General features: G+C 41.5%; 1 protein-coding gene and 1 pseudogene across 6 annotated transcripts in view; one reads left to right on the top strand and one right to left on the bottom strand.

Moving 5' to 3' along the window:
* Positions 1-23,088, bottom strand: part of LOC114674704 (nuclear RNA export factor 2-like) — a 40,063-nt gene that overhangs the window by 5,524 nt on the left and 11,451 nt on the right. For 2 of the 6 annotated variants that reach the window (XM_077989237.1, XM_077989238.1), the window contains exons 2-12: positions 15,669-15,745; positions 15,419-15,577; positions 4,530-4,713; positions 4,154-4,286; positions 3,477-3,560; positions 3,261-3,365; positions 3,062-3,142; positions 2,884-2,953; positions 2,637-2,725; positions 2,409-2,516; positions 2,118-2,222 (exon numbers count right to left, since the gene is read on the bottom strand). In XM_077989237.1, the coding sequence (XP_077845363.1) occupies positions 2,118-2,222; positions 2,409-2,516; positions 2,637-2,725; positions 2,884-2,953; positions 3,062-3,142; positions 3,261-3,365; positions 3,477-3,560; positions 4,154-4,286; positions 4,530-4,713; positions 15,419-15,577; positions 15,669-15,702 (1,152 nt within the window). In that variant the 5' untranslated portion in view covers positions 15,703-15,745. Of the gene's footprint in view, positions 1-406; positions 444-2,112; positions 2,223-2,408; positions 2,517-2,636; positions 2,726-2,883; positions 2,954-3,061; positions 3,143-3,260; positions 3,366-3,476; positions 3,561-4,153; positions 4,287-4,529; positions 4,714-14,132; positions 14,322-15,418; positions 15,578-15,668; positions 15,746-23,088 lie in introns of those variants that run through there. The other 4 variants (XM_077989239.1, XM_077989240.1, XM_077989236.1 and 1 more) reach the window with 3 other exon arrangements.
* LOC693630 (forkhead box protein N3-like) lies at positions 17,241-18,846 on the top strand (annotated as a pseudogene).

Genomic DNA, 23,088 nt, shown 5'->3' with positions numbered 1-23,088 from the left:
TGAGCAAGGAAAGAGGCAGTCAGCAGTGCATACCAGGGAGGTAGAGCTGGATGAGCAAGGAGATGAACAGGCCCGAAGGGAAAAAGGGTTAGAGGTGAGGCGTGAAATTGCCCCCTCAAAATTCTATCAGCAAGACAACAGTTGGAGTCTTCAACAGTGGGTCTTGGAAGCATCTATATTATTAGATGCAACTTTTGTGTGAATTAGTGAGTGTGAGTGCCTGTGTGTATTCAAGGACATTTTATTCCAGGGAGAATATTCTTGTCTTTTTCAGGAATCTATGCCTCTAAAGTGGATGAGGGTTGGATACAAACATGTAATCTAGGCAAGAGCCAAAGGACTTGAGGGCAGGCATGGAGGTCATGTACTTGAGTAAGAGGAGACAATGATGACAGTGAATACTTACCAGGCGTAACAACTTGGGGAAATATTCCCGGATGGTACTGTCCATAACAAAAAATAGAATGAAGTGATTGACAATTCAGAGTTGCACAGCCTCTCTCCCTCTCCCTCTCCCTCTCCCTCTCCCTCCACCTCTCACTCTCCTCCCTCTCCTTCCTCCTGGTTAGCTTCCACCTAGACTGCCCCGACTCTCTTCTCCAGTGCCACAAGAAGCAGCATTGGGAGCTCCAGGGTTTCATCCCCCTCCCTCCCTCCCCTTTGTCCAAATCCCGACAGAAGGCTCCGCAGGGAGCAGGAAATGGAGTGGGAGCGCAGGGCTCTGCTACCCCACTGGCTGTCCATCAATCTGCCTGGCCTGGCCCTGGCCAAGAACAGGTCAGCCCTTAGGGATGCCCAGGATGCTGGGATAGGTAGCTGAGTGAGGCTGGGCTCAGGAGACAGGAAGGGTAAGGCAGGGGGATGACAACAGAAATGGGGTGAAGGTAGGGAGAGACAGGTGAGACATAGGAGAGGAGAGACAAGGGAGAAACAGGATGCAAAGTAAAGGGAAGGGAAAGATGCTCTACTGTGGAGGTGGAGTTCAGGGAGGTATAGAGGAGAAAAGGGCTCCCCTGCTGCAGCCCTTTCCCTCATTGCCCCCAGCTGGCCCTGGGGACCGAGGCAGGAAAGGAAAACATGCACCTGTTGGGCTGGGGCCCACTGGATGCGGCTGGAGCCTTTCTCACCTGTGTGAGCTCAGTCTGAGCTGAGCATGGGAAACAGAGCAGCCACGGGGACAGGAGACCTTCTCCCAGGAGGAGTGAAGGGTCAGGCCCCAGCTCAGCATGGGGTTCAGAGTCTGGGGACCCCCTCTCCCGACCACTGCATTCTCTTCTGATGGTCCCTGACTCCTGTGCCCCTCTGTGCTGGCACCTTGACTGAGAAATGCTACCTGTCTCAGGCTACCCAGGGCTCCTCTGAGGGCCCAGGCAGGATGATGTGAAGTGTGGAGGGAAAGAGGGGCAGTGCCCTGAGAGGCCTGTCCTTCTGTCTCCTCAACCTCCTCGGCCCTCTGCCTTCCACTCCTGCCTCAGGAACGTGGCCTGCTTCTGGTCCCTTGACTCAGGAAACCCAGGTTTCTCCTCAAGGAGGGCCCAGTTCCTGGCATTGGGCCAGAGGAAGAGATGGCATGACAGCAGCCACCCAGGGCCTCGGCCCTCAGTATGAAGCAGGGAAGCCCCAATGTCAGCCCAGGACAGGTGGCGGGACATTTTTGGAGCAAGAGGAGAACCCCTCTTGGGACAGGGGAGGGAAGCCCCATCTCAGCATGGAGGCAGGAAGGCCTGTCTCAGCATGAGGCCTTGGACTAAAGGAGTCTTCTCGGTCCAGGGCACCAGCATCTCAATACTGCTGGTCCTGGGGAGGTGGGAGAGCCCCGCTTCCTGGAGCACACTTATGGAGGGCACACTGGAGGAAGCTTGGTGGAGACAGGTGGGAAACACACCCCAGAGCAGGTGAAAAGGGGAGCATGTCAGAGGAAGGAAAGGAGACCTCTAAGCACAGATGAGTGAGTAACACAGAGAGAGGAGAGAGAGAGAGAGTAGGAGGGGAGGTCTGTGGTTCTCCCAGAGGACCAAGGCCACTCCTTCCTGCAGAAGGGCACTTTCAGACACAGCTCAGTCACCCAGGTAGCAAAGGTGCCCAGGAGGGGCGACAGGGGTTGCCACTGACCTTACATAGGCGGACTGGTCCGAGAAGGTGCTGCACAAGGGGTTCCCTTCTAGCCAGAGCTCTTCGAGCTTCAGCCCTTTCACCTTGCCCAACTCCCATGCTGACTTCAGCTAAGAAAGATGGGGAGGAAACTGGAGAAGGAGGGCCAGGGAAAGAGAGACACCTGCAACCCTGGGTCCCGAATTCCCCCAGCCCTCACAGTCACCCACAGGTACCTCTGCCTGCTTGTTGCCATTATCCTGGTGTATACTGCCATCCACCCTCCGTCCAAAGTTGATCTGGCTCCCCCTTCTCACCTTATTTTTGGAGAGGTTCAGGGTCTTGACTTTGGGAGCCTTCTCTATAATGTCAGGCAGGCCATCCAGCTGGTGCAGTTTGTTGTCACACAAGTTCAAAGATAATAGCTATTGGGTAAGAACAGTTAGAGTGACGGATACTATCTCGAGGCTTGGAGACAAATCTGCCTTTCACCCCATCTCTTCCACCCCTCTAATTAAACACTAGCACTGGGCCTAAGGCCTCACCTCAGGGAAATTCCTTTCAATGATCTTCAGAGTGGCAGCCATGCAGTTTCTTCGATTCAGGATTATATCAATATGATTTTTCACCAAGTCTCCAGGAAGCCAAGAGAAGGGAAGCAGAAGGCTGTGAGGGGCCTGACTGGACCAGCACCAGCACCAACCCGTCCCAAAGTTGCCATCCATATAAATCTCCCTCCCAGGCAGACTGTTCTGCCCCTACTTGCCCTAGAATTGCTGCTGTCAGCCATACCTGGGTCAAAGCGGAGCCTCTGGAGATCAAGAGCTTGCTGGGAGACATCATATCGTTTGTTCAGGGTCAACTGCAGAGACAGAGACGAAGAAAGCAGCTCTGAGGCTCTGGTGGTGTGGTGGTCATGACAGGGAAATATAGGTGCGGGGGAAGAAGAGGTGCCTTGAGTATGTATTACCTTTAGCTGTGCCATCTCTTTTGGTTTCAACATTTTCTGCATAGACTGGGGTTTAGTAGAAAGATTGACAAAAACAAACACCTGCAAGAAGGCAAGGCAAGGTAAGCACCAGGACCTCTAATCTCAAAAAGACAAAGACTAGCCCCTGGCCTGTCCTCCTTCCCAGAGACTACATATAGGGAGTGTTGTTGACATATACCTTTTGGTTTTTCTCATCATGAATCTTGCAGTTGACTTTCTTTAATGCACAGGCAGCACTAACATCCTGAACAAAGAAGTGGGCCTGATTTTTGTTGTAGTGGAACTACAGGGAATAAAGGCAAGAGCAATAGTGTCAGAGGCCAGTGGCTCCTGCTGAGTCAGGCGTCTCCCCCTCCCTTGTGCCCACTCATCTGGCTTCACCATCTTCTCTTACAGCGACTGGAGTGAAGGGGACATTGCAATGGCTCTGGATTGAATTCACTATCCAAGTCTTATCATACTTTATCCCATAGGGAATCTAATGGTGAGAAGAAGGGATAGGATAGAAGAGAGACAACATGGAATTAAGTCTGGAAAATAATCCAACTAAGTGTTTTATTCTAACCTTCTAATGGAGTTTTAAAAGACTTCTAAGATAGGGACCATTAACATGATTTCAACTTTTTTTTTTTTTTTTTTTGCCAGACATGGATTTCCTAGTTGTCCTTTTCTCTCTATTTCAAATGTACCTCCCAGATAATAAAATTCAGATGTTCTAAATGATCCTTTTTTTTTTTTAAGGTGCTAGGAGATTCTACCTATTGAAGATCCAGCCTGCACCTCTGACAAGAACTCCAGAAACTCAACACTGCTACACTTAGCTTGAGCCATGAGGCATCTTGTGGAGAGCTGCTCCATCTTCTTGGCAGTAGTTTCCACCTTTGCATTTAGACAACCTCTTGTGTCCTCTTGCAGTCAGCCTGTTCCCTTTACATTGTTTTTCTGAACCTGTGCTTAGATGTTAACTCCCCCCGTCCTCAGAAAAATATCTAGTATTTCTACGTGTGATTAACACAACTCTCCCTGACCCACCTTTCCTGCACAGCTTTTGCATTTTCTCAGGACACTCACTGTGACCTTGAACCAGGTCCCCAGGTCTCCATTCTGTGTGTTCTTCTCCACTTCTCTCTCTGGAGGAATTCTATCTTGGTATTCACTACGGCATTCCACACTCCTACTATTGGGTTGTAAGGTAGAGGGGATGCTGTAGGGAAATGGATAAAAAGATATGTCTATAAATGTATAGAAATGCATAGAAATGTGACACAGTTTTTCATACACCCTCCACTCACTTAAAACCAGGTCTGCAATTAGGATTTCTCAGCCATTACTTCACTTCTAGCATTCTTCAGTTTTTCAAGGAGAGGAAAAATAAAACTACAGAGAGTGAAAGAATTACAAAGTCCCAGGGGCTGCTATGTGCAAACCAGCCTGCCTGGTCACTTACTTTCTTATTTGGGGGTCCTCGTGGACATCCCCCACCTCTACATTTTCATCTTCCTTCTGAAGGTGGGGAGGTGGGAGCTCATACCCATCATGTTCATCATGAAAGTTCTCCTTTCCAAAACTCCCCTGGGAAGAATCTCGACCTTTATTTTCTCCTTGAGGAGAGCTGCTACCATCACTGTGTTCTGAAATTAGGAACAAAAATTAAAGTTCAAAGACAAATCAGTGGTCATATACCATGTACCATTTCTTGGCCTAACATAATAGTAAGGCAAGCAAAGTGCCAACCTGCCCTAATAGAGCAGTCACACAAACCCCAGAAAGCAAACTCTTCTACCTGTCCAGATAGGAGAGCCTTTTCTCACAAATGACACAATTAGGGAAGAGATCTTAAAGGAGGAGGTAACCGTGTGGAACTATTTGGAAAATGGAGCAGGATTTATAAAGAACAGAGTGTGAATGTTCATGGATTAGACTGGACATCAACCAAACCCCAGGAAGGATCCAAATGTTGCCTTCTGTTATGCCATTGTAGTCTAACAGCCTCACCAAAACCTGATAGGCAACCTCTCTCACACTTCCCAAATGCAATCAGCCACCAAATTGATTTTATTAACAATCAGCAAGCTGTACTGTCTTTTCTAGTGCAAGCTTTCATGACAGGATGGATTGATGCATCATTCTGCTAAACTGTCTCTCTGCTTCCAGCCTTGACCTCAACAATACTCTTCTGGAAATACACAGAGTGAGCTTTCTTTTTGCTGAGCTTAAAATGCCTTTCAGCTGAGAAGACAATGCTTCTAACCTCCACTCTTCTATAATAAGGAGCTGAACAATGATCAGAAATGGTGTCAACTATAGTTTCCAAGTGTTTAGCGATTTTTCTGTCATCAGAGAGAATACTCTGTATGACTTTCATTCTTTTAAATTTATTGAGGTTTGTTTGATGGCCCAGGACATGGGCTATGTCTGTGAACATGGTCTATCATGAATGTTAGAAGACATGTGGAAAAATAGTGTACTCTGCTGTTGTTGGGTAAAATGTTCTATATATGTCATGTAGATCTGGTTATTGTATTGATTATACTATTCAGATCTTCTATAACCTTGTAGATTTTCTATATAGTAATTCTATCAATTGCTAAGAGTGGGATGTTGAATGCCCCAGTGATAACTGTGGACTTGGCTATTTCAGCTCCATCAGTTTTTCTTTCATGTATTTTGAGCCTCTGCTGTTTGGGTGTGTACACAAGTAGGATCATTCTGTCTTCCTGGTGGATTGATCCTTTTATCATTATGTAATATTCTTTTTGTTTCTATTGGTTTTCTTTGCTAGCAAGTCTACTTTATCAAATAATTGTGGACTCAGGAATGCTTATAAAGTGTTTCAGTTATATTTCACACTGTATTTACTCCTAGGAATTTCCTTGTTCACCCTCCGTATTCCCCACCAACATGTTCAATTCACCATGTGGCAAGATTTGGAAGTTTAATTTACATCTACAAGATAGTATCAATTATCTTTCCCATAAGCGTATTCACAAAGGATATTTTATTTTTATCACATTCAACTGAAACAACGGTAATGCTAGTGGTTTTGGAGGTGGGGATTAAGGAAATTAGACTATCTGAAGCCAACTTCCTTTTAGCATCTAAATTTAAGATTCTCTAGGTTTGTATTTTTTTTTTTTATATATATATATATATATATATTTTGAGACAGGGTCTCACACTGTCACCTAGGCTGGTGTGCAGAGGCATGACCTTGGCTCACTACAACCTCCACCGCCTGAGCTCCACTGAATCCTCCCACCTCAGCTTCCCAAGTAGCTGGGACCACAGGTGCACACCACCATGCTAGGCTATTTTTTTTTTTAAATTTTTGGTAAACATGGGGTCTCACCATGTTGCCCAGGCTGGTTTCAAACTCCTGAGCTCAAGAAATTTGCCTGCCTCGGTCTCCCAAAGTGCTGGGATTACAGACATGAGCCACTGTGCCCGTCCATAAGTTTGTATTTTATATGTATTATATATTAATTACTCCATGTTATCTCAGGACATACTTGCGAGTAAACATTCTATTCAGTCCTGATCACTTTACAATATACTTATTATGACCAGGCCTCAGATGAACTCCTCTGAAAAGTCATTGCTTTCACTGTGTGACCCATGGTCAAGATAGTCTTGTTACTCACAACCTTTGGAACTTTCCCTGTATGGCCCTGGAAGTGAAATTAAATGTGGGTTAGAGCATTTGATCCAGAAATGTTCAGTCCCCAAAATTTGATGATAGCTTGGAGTGCTCTCTTTTTCTCATATTTCACATCCAATTGATCAGGAAAGTCTCTTGACTCTACCTTTAAAATATATCCAGAGTCTGGCCCCTTTTCATTCCCTCCATTGCTACTACCCTGGCGAGGTCACCAACATCTATCTCCTGAATTACACTGCCTTCCAACTTGTCCCTCTGCTTTTACACTTGCTCCCTCACCATACATTTTCATCAGAGCAGGAAGGGTGATTTTTTTGAAGCATAAGTCAAATCTTCTCATTCCCCTGCTCAAAAATCTTATAACAAGGGTTTGAATCCCATCAATATGTTAAAAAGCCATGAGTTCATAATGATACTCAAAAACAACAACCAAGAAGATCCTTATTGATGACATTTGTAGAATGCCAGGAAACCAACTTATATTTATGAAAATTTGTAAATAAAAGGGAAGAATCAAATATTTATTTTGCCTTCCCTGTGCAAGCTGTACATAAAGGTAGCCAATTGTTGATGAAATTTTATTTTTATAGGAATATTCTAGCTAATATATGAAGAAGGCAAGATAGAATTTGACTATCGTCATTCAAAAACTTCTAATTAAATAAAGAATTTATACAATGATCATTAATGCCTTGTAAAAATCACAAAAAGGGAAATAACCAGATATCATGTACTTTGTTATGGGTACCACCTATGAAATATTCTTGCCAAACATTAAACCTGAATCTGATCAGGCCTCAGCAGCAATTTAGGACTTCATCATTGTGGATAGGCAATGAACCAAATGTATGACAAAAGACCCAGTTTCTTTAACAAATAATTTGAGAGAGAGGGAGAAAGATAGAGAGACTGAGAGATAGAAACAGAGAGAGACGTGATAAGTGAATATGTTTGCTGCTGTATGCTTGTATGCTATTGAATATGTTATATATACACAGATATATTTTCAAACTGCAATCATATTGTAAAAATATCTGTAACCTACTCTTTCAGTTAACATGTTACATCATTGCATGTTCAGAAATAATACCTAATTGATTTTTATTATTTATCAAATTAATATGCTTTCCTTTAAAGACATTGTGGAAATTAAAGCTAAGGTCACCTGTTTACCAGAGCAAGAACTGATGGTTGGATCTCATTGAGCTGAAAGCTCAGGAAAGAATAAATATGATTAGTTCAAAGTTTACCTTTTTCATATTCTCTAAAATATCTAAATAACAATTTCTGACTTTAATATAATTTATGCATTCGATTATTATTATAGTTAAAATTTGTCACAGGTCGGGCACGGTAGCTCATGCCTATAATCCCAGCACTTTAGGAGGTCGAGGAGGGTGGATCACCTGAGGTTGGGAGTTCAAGAGCAGCCTGACCAACACGGAGAAACCCCGTCTCTACTAAAAATACAAAATTAGACTGGCATGGTGGCGCATGGCTGTAATATCAGCTACACGGGAGGCTAGGGCAGGCGAATCGCTTGAACCCAGAAGGTGGAGGCTGCAGTGAGCCGAGATCACAGCTTGGGTAACAAGAGTGAAACTCCGTCTCAAAAAAAAAAAAATAATAATAATCTGTCACAAGTTTAATCTACTAATAAAATTTCAAATTTTAATAAATCTTTCCAAAGTTTTGCTACTGTAAACAATGCTATGAAGAATAGGATTATATATACATTCTATTATTTGTTTACAGTTTTTCCTGCAATAATTCTACAAGTGGATTACTTTGGTCAAAACATGAATGCTTTCAAATTTAAGAGATTTTTAGAAGTGGCATTTAAAATATACATTTATACTTATCTGCATGTTAATCAAGAGTGAGTGAATGAGCTTACATTCTCACCAGTTCACCAACCATTTTGAAAATGTGTATATGTTGATAAAACAATTGCCCTTTTTAAAGTTTATATTTTGAAAAACATTCCCTCAATGTATATATTCATAATTAGTCAGGAGGATGGCGGGAAGAGAAGGATCTAGAATTTATTATCAGGGGAGTGGCTGAGATATCAGAGAGTAGTTGAAGGCTGAGAGACCTGACAGTCTCATAAACAAGAGGCAAACACTCAAGGATGGAAGCATAAGATGAGGATGAGCAATGGCAATACAATAAAACGAGAAAAACTTCTGATATACCGAATCCATGCTAGCCATATAGGTTCATCTGGAAAACTTCATGGAAAGCACATTACATTTGTTTTCCCATTCCTGTGACATTGTCTTCCAAACATTAGAGAGAAGACACAGTAAAGAAGATAATAATGAGGATAATAAGAGCTATACCAAACTCAGCATTTGAAAAAATAAACCGAGTTTTTCTTCCAGCAAAGAGAGACTAGTTAAGTTGCACCAAACTTCCAACTGAGAACAACTAGAAAAGTGTGGAAAATAATTTAAAATAAAAAATTATTTAAAGGCATCAAAAAGCTAATGATACAATAAGATGCTATGGGGGAAATACCAGGGGAAAAAAGGAAACTCAGAATGTAATCCCAATCCTGGGGGCTGATTTTTTTCTAGCAGCAGTTGATGATTCCTGAGGATATAGGTAAGATGCTAAAATGCTGTGAATTTGTACCAAATTCCCACAGAGTCATAGAGCTAAGAGCATAAAATATGAAGTTGGGTATGTCAAGGAGAGGGGACCTTGGTAAACCACTCAGGCTTAGATAGGAACCTCTAAGAGCTATGTCAGGTAAATACGGGTAAACTAGAAATAGACCAGCCCTCCAAGGGACTGAAGTCCAAATTAATCATCTCAATCATCAATGAGATTAAAGAGATTTGGGGTTTTCCTTGCAATGTAGCAAGTTGACAGAAAAAAAATCTTCCCTGGAGCAAGACAACTTCATCCTAAGACTGAAATAAATAAATCTACAATTTATTATATATAGTTCCCAGAAAAAAAAATCTAGAAGGAGATAAAAATGACATGATTAAAAACCAAGCAAGCAAAAAATAAAAAATAAAAAGGACAATAAAAAACACACAAAATCCAGATAATCAGATAATGGCATTATTGTCAAGAATATAAAAGATTAAGTATTTCAGCCAAGAATTGGAAAATATATTAAAATGAACAGAATTTCTAGAATTCATAAATTCAATAACTGTAATTAAGAACAATTTTGCGATTAGCAGCATAACATAACAGATATACTTTTGTGGTCTTTACCCTTCAGATTACAATGTACATTCTTGCCTTACCAGTCTAATGCATATTAGTTCTTTTACATCTCCTTGAACAACAAGGAGGTTTGGAAAGAAGGATCTGAAGAAAATATCCAGAATGAAGTATGAAGACGCAAAATTATGAAGAATACAAAAAGACATGGGGCAAAATTAAAGGAGATACAGTGAATACACCAAGCATGTTTAATTGGAGTTCTAGAAGGAAGAAAAGAGAGTAGTGCAAAAGCAGTATTTCAAGGTTTCAAAAAGTAACAAAAGATACCAAGTCACAGATGCAAGAAGCAATATATATTTCAAGTACAGTGGGGCATGAGGAAAACCAAACCCAGGTCCATCATAGTACAGCTGTTGAAATCCAAAGAAAAAAGCAAATATTCAAAGTAAAATCAAAACAATGGGTTATCTTCAAATGAGCCAAAATAAGACTGGATCGATATGTAATTTTTAAACAGAAATAATGTAGCTTGAAGAAAGTAATGTTATATATCCAGAGTGCTAAAGTATAATAGCCGTAGGCCTAGAATTGTGTGTTTATTTAATTTCCGGTTTTTTTTGAAGATACAAAAATGGAAGTTAAATAAACATCTGTGATATTGCAAAAACATATATTAGATCTTCAACCCTGTTTCCTGGCATACAGATCCTAAAATTTTTATAAACTCCAAAGTGAAGTCTTTTTGTATGCTAGGCTGGCAGTCCCTAGGTAGCTTCAGGATCGGGGATGGTCACTGGAAAGAGCAAGGCAGTATTAAAGGGCTGGGACTTTCAAGGGGCTGAAGGGTAAGTCAGTCACCAATGGCCAATGGATTAATCAGTCATGCATACATAAAAAGCCTACATAAAAAGTCAAAGGACAGAGTTCAGAGAGCTTCTTGATGGATGAACACATGAAAGTTCCTGGAGGGTGGCACACCTGGAGAGGGCATAGAAGCTCCACATCTCTTCCCGCTACCTTGCCCCATACATCTATTTGTCTGCATTATTTGCAATATTCTTTATAATAAGCTGGTAAATGTAAGTGTTTCCCTGAGTTCTGTGAGCCATTCTAGCAAATTAATCACATTCAAAAAGAGGGTCATAGGAACTCCAACTTGAAGGCGATCAGTCAGAAGTTCTGGAGCCCCAGACTTCCGATGGGTGGTGTCTGAAGGAGGGGGCCAGTCTTGGGGACTGAGCCCCCAACCTGTGGGATCTGATGCTATCTCCAGGTAACCTAATTTAATTTTGACGCTATCAAAATTAAATTAGCGGACACACAGCAGGTGTTTACTATAAAGTTGATTGCTTGCTTGTTGGTGGGGAAAACTCCCCCACACATTTGATCACAGAAGTCTTCTGTGCTGATGGTTGTTGTGGAGTGAGAAAATAGAAAAAAGCACTTTAAGTGATTTTTTTTTCACACTTCTGACCTTTTTTTTTTTTTTTTGAGACAGGTCTCACTCTGTCGCTGCCCAGGCTGGAGTGCAGTGACATGTAGTTGGCTCACTGCAACCTCCGCTTCCTGGACTCAAGCGATATCCCACCTTAGTCTCTAGAGTAGCTGGACTACAGGCATGCACCATGCCTAGCTAATTTTTGTTTGTCGAGATAGGATTTTGCCATGTTTTCCAGGCTACTTGTGACTTTTTTTTTTTTTTTGAGCTGGAGTCTCACTCTTGTTGCCCAGGCTGGAATGAAATGGCACGATCGTGGCTCACTGCAACCTCTGCCTCCTGGGTTTAAGTGCTTCTCCTGCTTCAGTCTCCTGAGTAGCTGGGATTACAGGTGTACACCATCACGCTGAGCTAATTTTTGTATTTTTAGTAGAGACAAAGTTTCACCATGTTGGCCAGGCTGTTCTCAAACTCCTGACCTCAAGTGATCCACCTGTCTTGGCCTCCCAAAGTGCTGGGATTACAAGCGTGAGCCACCGCGCCCGGCCCTACTTGTGACATTTTAATGCAAACAAAAGCTAAGCAAATTTGTCACCAGTCAAAACTAAAGATTCATCCTCAGGCCAAAGAAATATGATCCCAGATTGAGGCACGTAACTACAAGAAGGAATGAAGAATAATTACATTGGCAAATACGTAGGAAAATCTAAATGAATACTGACTATATAACACAATGATAATGTCTTTAAAGAATTTAAATATGTGTTCTCGTTCAGCTCTCACTTATAAGTGAGAACGTGCAGTGTTTGGTTTTCTGTTCCTGCATTAGTTTGTTGAGGGAGGGGAACAACACACACTGGGGCCTGTCGGAGGGGTGGGATTAGCGGAGGGAGAGCATTGGGAAAAATAGCTAATGCATGCTGGGCTTAATACCTAGGTGATGGGTTGATCTGTGCAGCAAACCACCATGGTACACGTCTAACTATGTAACAAACCTGCACATCCTGCACATGTAGCCCGGAACTTAAGATAATAATTAAAAATAATTTTTAAAAGGAATTTAAATATATAAATGCATATAATTAAAAATGCACACCAATATACTGGGAGGGGTATTATAATAGTTAAAATACTGGAGGGTACCTGTGTTGTCCAAGGATATGTAAAAGAACTAACGTACATTAGAGGCAAGAATGGATGTTGTAATCCGAAAGGTAGGCTACAAAAATGACAGAAGAACATCACATTATCAATCCAAATGAGGCAAAAATTAATAATTTAAAAATAATTTTAAATTTTACAAAGGAAAAGAGAACATTAGAATAGGAAAATAGATGTAAAGCAAACAAGAAAATGTTATATTTAAGCCAGATTATATGTGGAATTATGTTAAGTGTAATGTACTGAAGGTTTCAAATAAAAAAGCAGAGATCATAAGACTCAATTAAAAATTAATTCAATCAAATGCTCCTTAATAGGAACATACGTAAAACAAAACACAGGACATTTGAAAAAAATGGCAAAAAATGTACCATTAAAACACTGACCAAGTGAAAGCTGTTATAACTATTCATAAGAGAAAAAAATACTTTCAGTAAAACATTACTAGAAGAAGGGATATTTTGTAATGACAAATGGTTCAATTCAACATAAAGATGTTAATAAAACAAATTTGTATGTACTTTTTAGTGCAAAGCCAAAATACACATGGCAATAAATTGATGGAAGTAAATGGAGAAAAAAATGCACAGTAAAAACTGGCAGAAGTAAATGAAGAAATGGACAAACGCACATTCTCAGTAGGAAACTTAAATATACTTCAGTGAATGACAGATAAAACAGCCACAAAATCCATTAGGTGAAGATTTAAAAAACACGACTAACAAAATTTACTTAACAGAGGCTGGGCGCGGTGGCTCACGCCTGTAATCCCAGCACTTTGGGAGGCCAAGGCGGGCGGATCACGAGGTCAGGAGATCGAGACCATCCTGGCTAACACGGTGAAACCCCGTCTCTACTAAAAATACCAAAAAAAAAAAAAAAAAAAAAAATTAGCCGGGCGTGGTGGCGGGCGTCTGTAGTCCCAGCTACTCAGGAGGCTGAAGCAGGAGAATGGCGTGAACCTGGGAGGCGGAGCTTGCAGTGAGCCGAGATCGCGCCACTGCAATCCAGGCTGGGCGACAGAGCGAGACTCCGTCTCAAAAAACAAACAAATGAACAAAATTTACTTAACAGAAAGAACACTGCATATGACAACACATGCAACATTTCAGAACAGATTATATGCTGACCTATAAAACAAGCCTCAAAAACGCTATAGTGGTAATACAATCTACTTTGAATGGCTGCTGAAAATTTGAGGTTATTGGGGGGTTCCCTGCCCCTCCTCCACCCCTAGTATAAATCTCAAGAATGTTATTTTCCAATATCCCTCACCTCAGGTGACAATCCTCACTCCCCAAATCCTGGACCAGAGAGGATCACATGACTCAGACCTTTCCCCTAACCAGGGGAACATCTCGGCTCAGCCATTACCATAACCACAGGAGGGGAAGTTTTCCATGTGGTGCCAGGATGGATGTGTCAGGACCCACTAGGTCCAAGACCTCAAGAGAGTGGGAAACAGTCAGCCTTGGCTCTTGCTACTTCTCATTTAAAGGAGAGTCCGCTAGGTGTCATGTGGGTTGGAATGGAGGTGGGGAGGGGGCTCAGTCCCTCCTGCCCTGTGGGAACCTAAAGCCAAGGCTTCATGCTGACCAACTCACCCATGGTGTGTCCTTAAGGCAGTGACGTTTCACCAATGTCCTCACAGGGCTCTCTTAAAGGGAATCTGTGTGGTCTAGAGCTCGGGGTTTGCAGAAGTTTGGGGAGGGCAGCACAAGAAGGTGAGAGCAAGTCCCAAGCAACTTTGTTAGTGGACAAGATGGAGTCCTTACAGGAAGTCCCTTCTTCAAAGGCATAGAGAGGAGACCTCTGGGGGCTAGACGAGACTGAACTTACTTTTCTTACTGCCCCCTAAGTTCACTACCAGTCTAACCCCCAGGGAGCGGTTTCCAAGGGAGATACTCTTGCAGAATTGGTTAGCTACAATCACAGGGCCTCGGACCCAGGTACTTGTTACAAACAGAGAACTCAGCTATTCAGTCTCTGTCCAATGCATTACATTGTATTTCTTTATGGAAGAGGAGAAAACTTATTTGCAGAATCACCAGCTCCTTGCTGTCCCTAAAGTTTGCCTAATTATAAATATTCAACACTACAAAATGTATATTTTGAAAATAAAGTCATTCTGCACCTTCTATCAATATGATCACCTCACGATGACCTAAAGATATTCACTGTAGTCTATTTACCAATCTGGTGCACACTTTCTAGATATGCAAGGCAGATGTTTACCTACCTTAAAATATTTGTAAGTAACAAACATACATATATATATATATATATATATACACACACACTATACATATATATTCTTTTAAGAATTTGAAGTCACATAATTTTCTGCAAACTGATTTTTTCACATACTGTGACATCCTTTAATTCTCATTTCTTTACCAAATGTGGTTTGGATGCAGATGTTTATTATAGAATCATTTTGCTTTTCAGGGAAATTAACTGTTGATATTTGTTACACTTTCTCCTGGTAAGCAAAGTCCTTTAGCACAGGGATATTAACACAAAGTCTGCAATACCATTGCAAATATGTTCTTCCAGCTTTTCAGATTTTAATATTTTTTCTTTTGGCAATATAGCAAGTATTTCTAAACTTTTATTAAATTTATGACTTAGAAATAAGACAGGTAATTCTTTGGGAGTACAGTGGGAACAGAAGAACACAGGGTGAATAGGAAGGGAACAAAAGGGGTCAGGGAAGCTGGGAGAGTTCTGAGAGGGAGCCCAGCCAGGGGGAGGGAGCAGTGGGGGATTTGGGGAGGGGACTCTACAGACACTCACCTTCTTTCAACACACCATAGACGGAAAAGTAGAGCATCCATTTCTGAAAGGGAAGAGCTCTGGTGCTCAAGATCCCCCTTAACCTCCTACCCACCTCTGGCTCTCTGGGCCTGTCCAAGGGAGGAAGCAGGTGCTCGCCTTCTGGTATCTATGTCCACCAGGAAGGAGCTGATGTCATGTTGAGTTTCGGACAACACACTGAGGGAGTCTACAATGTCATGTTTTGTGTGCTTCAGCAGCTGCCCCCGCAGGTCTGTAGAGAAGAGAAGCAAGGATTTGGGGTTGGGGGTGCTGCCACACCCTGGTCCTTGGCCCCTGTGATTGTTCCCATCACACCCCCTTACCTTGCCCAGTCTTCCCCATCACAAACTTGAGCATTTTTATATTTCCGCTATCCTTGAAGTACTTGCGCAAGCTGCTCCTAGGAGAAAAAGAAGAGCAAGAGTGGGTGGTCTGGCCAGTGAGGGCATTTCCAGGAGCTGGCCTGTGTCTGCTGGGGATCCTATTTCTTGTTATCATCCTGATATGCACTACCATTTACCCTCAACCCAAATTTGATCTGGCCCTTTCTTCTCATCTCATTTTTAGAGAGGTTCAGGATCTTGACTTTGGGGGCCTTTTTTATAATGTTAGACAGGTCATCCAGCCAGCAAACTTTGTTGTTGTGCAAATTCAAAGACAATAGCTTCTGGGGAAGAAGAGTTAGATAATAACAGAGTGATCTCATTGATGTGCTCATTTCCCTGCCCCATTCTTTAATTGTTTTAAGAAGACTGGGAACGTCTACAAAAGTAATGTCTACTGATTTCTCTGGAGGCTAATTAGGAAAGGTGTTCAGAAGAATAAATAGGTGTTAATCTGTTGGAGAGAGCACTAGAGTAAGAAACAGACCCACTTCTCTTTACAGCACCTTAGGTAGGCCACATCCCTTATCCTGTATTCCACTGGTACATAGGATGAGCAACACACATTACTACATGAGTGTGTTTGTGTGTAGTAATGAAGATTAAGAATATTGCTGCCATTGCTGAGTTAAGGAAGTAATCATGATGGCTTTCTTCTTTATATTTTGTTTTGTAAATTAAACAGTTTATAATATTTGAATTTCACAATATACATTTGTTTGAAAAATATTCACCACTTACATTTTACATAATTTACAGACCTCTGAACTTGCAGCATCATTTCTAGGAATTCATCATATGAGACATTCTTGTTGCATGGATTTTTAAAATGTTATTATGCACTATTTAAATTATAATAAATTTTATTATGAACTATTTAACATATACCAAATAATGTCAGAATATTTTTAGTTATTCCAGATCTAAAGCTTTCCTTTGATGTCTGTTGTTTTGTAAACAGACATTTAATGGGCACCTCTCTGTGTCCGGCTATAATGCTTAGTGAGAGATGCAAAGATGAGTAAGATTTGATGATTTTCACTCTCAGTGGAAATTACAAAAGTATGTGCCAGGCAAATGCATAAGCTTATAAAGATCTTGTAGAAAAACTGCATCTATTTTGCATTTTCATAAGCAGCATGTGTCTAATATTGATGAAGAATTTTGGAGTCACCCTAAAATGTGTAAAACAGTTTCACGAACTATTAATCCTAAACCTTTAGTGAATTAAAAAAGCTAACTTCTGGCCCAGGCGGGCTCCGGACACAGGAGCCGGGGTTCCGGCAGCAGCTCGGCTGGGAGACTGCGCCATCCGGCGACTGGGCCACACGCGAGTCCAGCGTCGCCGCATCCCCGCAATGCGGCCACGAGAAGCAGCCCGGGGGCAGGTGATCGAAGCCCCTAGAAGACCAGCATTCTCGTGATTATGGAGGCCCCTCTGTCCTTTCTGTGACGGAAGCAATGCTGACCTCGGTTTCCTGGACCCATTCCGACTCAGGAGCCTTCATGTAAATGGGTCCCGTCGTGCCTCCCAGTAAGATGCCAGAAAGCTCAGGAGTTAGTGTCTGCGGTGGACTGAGTCAGTGTTACTGGGGCAGCGGTTTCTCCAAGGCCTTTTAGAAAGACGATGATCTCAACTTTTCTCTGCCTGACATCCTATTGAAAGTAGGGACCATGGAAGATGAAGAGCTGACCAACCTGAGCTGGTTGCATGAAAGCAAGAACTTGCTGAAGAGCTTTGGGGAGTCAATCCTCAAGAGTATCAGCCCGGTCCAGGACCTGGAGGATGACAGTCTGCGTCCCCACCCACTCTGATATGCCCTACGATGCCAGGTAGAACCCCAACTGCAACCCCCCCTTACTCCTTTAGCTGCCTTATATTTATGGTCATTGAGGACTCTTCAACCAAGCGCCTGCCAGTGAAAAATATTTACAACTGGATCTCGGAACATTTTCTGTATTTTGCAAATGCACCTACTGGGTGGAAATACTCAGTGAGACACAATTTGTCATTGAATAAGTATTTTAAGAAAGTGGACAAAGAGAGGAGTCAGAGTATTGGGAAAGGGTCGTTGTGGTGCATACACCCAGAGTATAGACAAAATCTGACTCAGGCTTTGAAAAAGACACCTTATCACCCACACCCATACCCACACGTGCTCAATACACCTCCCACCTGTCCTCAGGCATATCAAAGCACATCAGGTCCACCCGTCTGGCCGGGCAGTACCTTCTTCAAGATAAATGGATCCCTTCTCCAAGATCCTGACATTGATGCTACCAGGGCCATGATACTCCCCCTGAGATACAAGCAGGTTTTCCTCCAGGAGCGATACAAAGCAGAGCGCGGGTCCTGAGCTGAGAGGACTGTTTCCTGGTGGGTGGCAGCTGCCAATCAGTCCCATTGAGATGACGGCTGCCATAAGGAATGGCATCACCAGCTGCCGGATGTGGACTGAGAGCGAGCCATCGTGTGGCTCCTCGGTGGTTAGTGGAGAGGATGCGGACTGAGAGTGAGCCATCGTGTGGCTCCTTGGTGGTCAGCGGAGACCCCAAGGAGGATCACAACTACAGCAATGCCAAATCCTCCAATGCCCGGAGCACCTCGCCCACCAGCGACTCCATCCCTTCCTCCTCCTCGGTCGACGACCACTGCAAGTTTGCCAGCACGGAGAGGCAAGAGGGCAATGAGGGCAGCGAGGGGAGCTTCCAGAGCCATGAGAGCCACAGTGACAGGGAAGAGGAAGACAGGAAACACAGCCAGAAGGAGCCTAAGGATGCTCTGGGGGACAGCGGGTACGCATCCCAGCACAAGAAACGCCAGGACTTTGCTAAGTCCAGGAAAGTCCCCAGAGACACACTGCCCCTCAAAAAGAGATGCACTGAAAATCACCCCTCCCCCCACGGCCCCCCACCAAGGCGAAGAAGAGGAGATGAAAGAAGCACCGGGTGGCTCCTGCACTTAGCAGAGATCCGATCCTTTTTGAATAACATCACCAATCAGACGGCAAAGGGGCAGAAAGAGCAAAAGGAAACCACAAAAAAATTAAAAACAAGTCACTGATTTGTTTTGAACTTACGGCCATTTGGTTTCAGCATGTCAGGAGATTTCAAATGATTTGTGGCAACATCAGCTTTTTTTGTTTTTCTTGTTTTGTTTTTGGTTTGGTTTTCTTTTTTTTTTTCTTTCCTCCCCCCCCCCCTTTTTTTTTTATTATACTTTAAGTTCTAGGGTACATGTGTACAACGTGCAGGTTTGTTACATATGTATACATGTGCCATGTTGGTGTGCTGCACCCATTAACTCGCCATTTACATTAGGTATATCTCCTAAATTTGTCTAATCTTCTTTGTTTTGGACGCTTAAGAATTTTATTTTTAAAGGAGATTGAAGCCATATAACTCATATTGACACTCAGCTGTTTTACAAAAGCTTTTCATCATCTGAAGACAAAACCAAAAAAGCTAAAATTACCATTGCTTCCTCAAGCTTCTTATCAGAAACCTGTGGCTGAATCTGCAAGATCAAAGTCAATGCCACCGGAAAACCATTCAGCACCTAGAAGGCACGTGTGCAAAGTAATCGTCATTCAGGCCCAACCCTTAGGTTTACATGACTGTGGTCTGAGTTCCCCAACCCCCTCCTCCTTTTATTAGATGAGATTTAGCACACTCTCAGTTATTTAAACATGCAACATTTCTTGAGTATGTATGTGGAGGCCATCTGAGCTCATAGCTGATTCAGTAACCAGTTTCATGCTGTGCCATTCACACTCACTACTTAATACTGCCATGATGAAAATGTGGAGGAAAAATGTATCCGTGTGTGTCTGGGAAGCATATACACTTGTACATTTTTTAATACTCTGATTCTGTAACATTTCTGAGTTTTGTTTTGTTTTACAGAAAAAAAAAAAAAGTGATAAAGCAATGAGAAGACCAAGAGGCTTACTATTGATGCTTAGGGTCATCTGACCTTGGCTGGCCAATAGACCTACAAGGCCAAATTAATTTAGGAGAGTAATACTTTTTCAAAAGCCATTTTTTCTGATATTCATGCCAATATCATGAATAGAAAGGGAGAACCATAAAGGAGAAAGAATGTGATGTTCAATTATGTTCGTGTGAACCTAAAGAAACAATATGGAGGCAGGCACAATCAGCCAAACTCTAGGGACTTGATGGTGTTGCTTGGAAGGCATGCATACCTGCATTTTGCATTCTTTGTATGTAATCATATTGCCAAAGACAAACTATTTCATCATTTTTTGTAAATAACACTTTTCCCCAGACCTACCATAAGTTTCTGTGATGTATTGTCTTCCAGTTGCAATAAAAATTACTCAGTTGCATCAAAAATAAAAAACAAACAAGAAAACATAACTTCTGTAGTTGTCATGAGACTTCATAGGACAGCCTATGGAAACTGCTACCCATAGTACTCTGTGTAAAATAACAACTTTAAAAAATGCTTGTTCTCAAAAGCAATGGAAACAAAAGCCAAAATTGACAAATGGGATCTAATTAAACTAAAGAGCTTCTGCACAGCAAAAGAAACTATCATTAGAGTGAACAGGCAACATACAGAAAGGGAGAAAACTTTTGCAATCTATCCATCTGACAAATGACTAATATTCAAAAAGACTTAAACAAATTTACAACAAAAAAACAACCCCATCAAAAAGTGGTGAAGGACATGAATAAACATTTCTCAAAAGAAGACATTTATGCAGCCAAAAAACATATGAAAAAAAGTTCATCATCACTGATCATTAGAGAAATGCAAATCAAAACCACAATGAGATACCATCTCATGCCAGTTAGAATGGCAATCATTAGAAAGTCAGGAAACAACAGATGCTGGAGAGGATGTGGAGAAATAGGAATGCTTTTATACTGTTGGTGGGAGTGTAAATTAGTTCAACCACTCTGGAAGACAGTGTGGCGGTTCCTCAAGGATCTAGAACCAGAAATACCATTTGACCCAGCAATCCCATTACTGGGTATATACCCAAAGGATTATAAACCATTTTACTATAAAGAAACATGCACATGTATGTTTATTGCAGTACCGTTCACAATAGCAAAGACTTGGAACCAACCCAAATGCTCATCAATGATACACTGGATAAAGAAAATGTGGCATATATACACCATGGAATACTATGCAGCCATAAAAAAGGATGAGTTCATGTCCTTTGAGGGGACATGGATGAAGCTGGAAACCATCAACAAACTAACACAAGAACAGAAAACCAAACACCGCATGTTCTCACTCATAAGCAGGAGTTGAACAATGAGAACACGTGGACATAGGGAGGGGAACATCGCACACTGGGGCCTATCAGGGGGTGGGGGCCTAGGGGAGGGATAGTATTAGGAGAAATACCTAAGGTAGATGATGGGTTGATGGGTGTAGCAAACCACCATGGCACGTGTATGCCTATGTAACCTGCACGTTCTGCACATGTATCCCAGAACTTAAAGTATAATAAAAAAATTTTAAAAATTAATGTGGAAACACAAAGCACCTAGATTCACCAAAACAAATTTATTAAAGAAAGAATGAAATTGGAGGACAAGTATTACCTAAGACTTATTAAAAGCTGTAGTAATCAAGGCAGTTTGGATATTGGCAAAGATAAATAAATAAAAGGAACAGAATAGAAAGTCCAGAAATAGACACAGACATATATGGGAAAAAAATGCTGGTTCTCTTCCTTCTACTCCCTGATACTTTGCATCATATACAAATTTAAAAACACTTTTAAAGAAAACCACAGGCTAAAATATCCAAGTCTGAGAGCATAATTGCTACTCTGTAAACTAGCCTACATAGTAATTTTATCCTACTCTTTCCACTATAAACATTGTTTAATCTAGAAGAGCTGTGGGAATGTGGATTATTTATACAAACTAGATCATTATAAGTTAGATCAACTTGCTCTGGAATTGAATCCCACATATTATCTCATAAGCTCTGTTGCTGCAGGAGGGCATTTCCAAGCTTGTCCAATTATGTTATTTAGAAATAACCTTCTATTATTTTTCCTTTATTTTCTTGTTTACTAAGTCTCCTATTGTTCTAAGGGTCCTGGTAAAGTGTGGTTAGCAGGAACTTTGAGCATTAAAAAAAAAATCAAAGTTCAGTTGATGAAGAGAATAACTGAGAGCCTAAGAATATTTGAGAAAATGCCATGGGATTGTTCTGAACTTGCTTATACATCAGATCTAATTAGCAGAAAGTCCTTCACTTTTAATTCAGTAGAGAATGATCTCCAAGGTGATTTCAGGTTCTAAAATTTGTTTATTAAAAGTGAATAGAGCTTTTTATTTTTTATTTATTATTTTAGAGGTTTTATTTTCAGAGATCAAGCTTTTTGATGATATGAACAGTGAATCTGAGTGCTTAATCTGTCTTTCAGAAGTTCATTTCAGGGTAATTATTTATGACCAAACCTGTATTTAATTCATGGAGTGAAACATCTTCAGAAGAGTATGTTTTTGGCTTCTTTTACCTAGGGTCGCAACATTGGTGAAAAGGAAATGTTTCTCCCTAATCAAATGTTCACTAACCCTCTTTACTCTATGGTGTAAGGAATGAAATATACCATTCTATGAATTTGAGTTGTGGTTTTAATTAAAATTCTTATTTGTACTCAGTCTAAATTATCAATCTAAGTCATCTTTAATTTTTTCCAGCACAGAACTCCTGAGTTCCTGTGGATAACTTAACACATGCAAAAATTAACACTAAAAATTGTAGCTAGAGTCAAGTTTGGACAGTCTTCTCAAAGAAGTCTAGCTGATATGAATAAATTGAGTTAAGAGAGAGTAAAAATTGCTAATATGCCGGGCACTCTCCTAAGTGTCTTACATGAATTCTTTTAATCCTCAGAATTATCCTATAAAGTAGACATAATTAATACTCCCATGTTACAGATGAAGAAAATTGAGGCACAGTAAGTTTCCCAACATTATACCACTATTAAATGATAGAGACAGGTTACAAACCCAGCGGCCAAACACTACTTTACAAGGGCTCTGTGTGAGACAAACTTACCTTGAACAGATCCTCAGAGATTCTGATTTAATTATTATGGAACGGGATGAGGGTGGAGGCAGTGGTCTGCTGAAGCCAACTTATACGGGATCATGAGGCTTGATCATAAAATCTTCAGGAATTTTGCACTGATTGACTTTACTATCTCACATTGGTATGTTGAAATTGGCCATGGAAACAGTATTTATGCCATGGAAATCAGCAAATACTGCAACTCAGCCTCCCAGCCTGCAGCTCTGGTTGGTAAACATTTAGCAACAGATCACTGAGTGGAGAACAGATATCAGCATTTTGAAA

The sequence above is a fragment of the Macaca mulatta genome, chromosome X, assembly GCF_049350105.2.
Source record: "Macaca mulatta isolate MMU2019108-1 chromosome X, T2T-MMU8v2.0, whole genome shotgun sequence".
Classification (NCBI taxonomy): Eukaryota; Metazoa; Chordata; class Mammalia; order Primates; family Cercopithecidae; genus Macaca; species Macaca mulatta.
The sequence above is the reverse complement of the archived record's forward strand: the minus strand, read 5'-3'. Positions and strand labels throughout refer to the sequence as shown.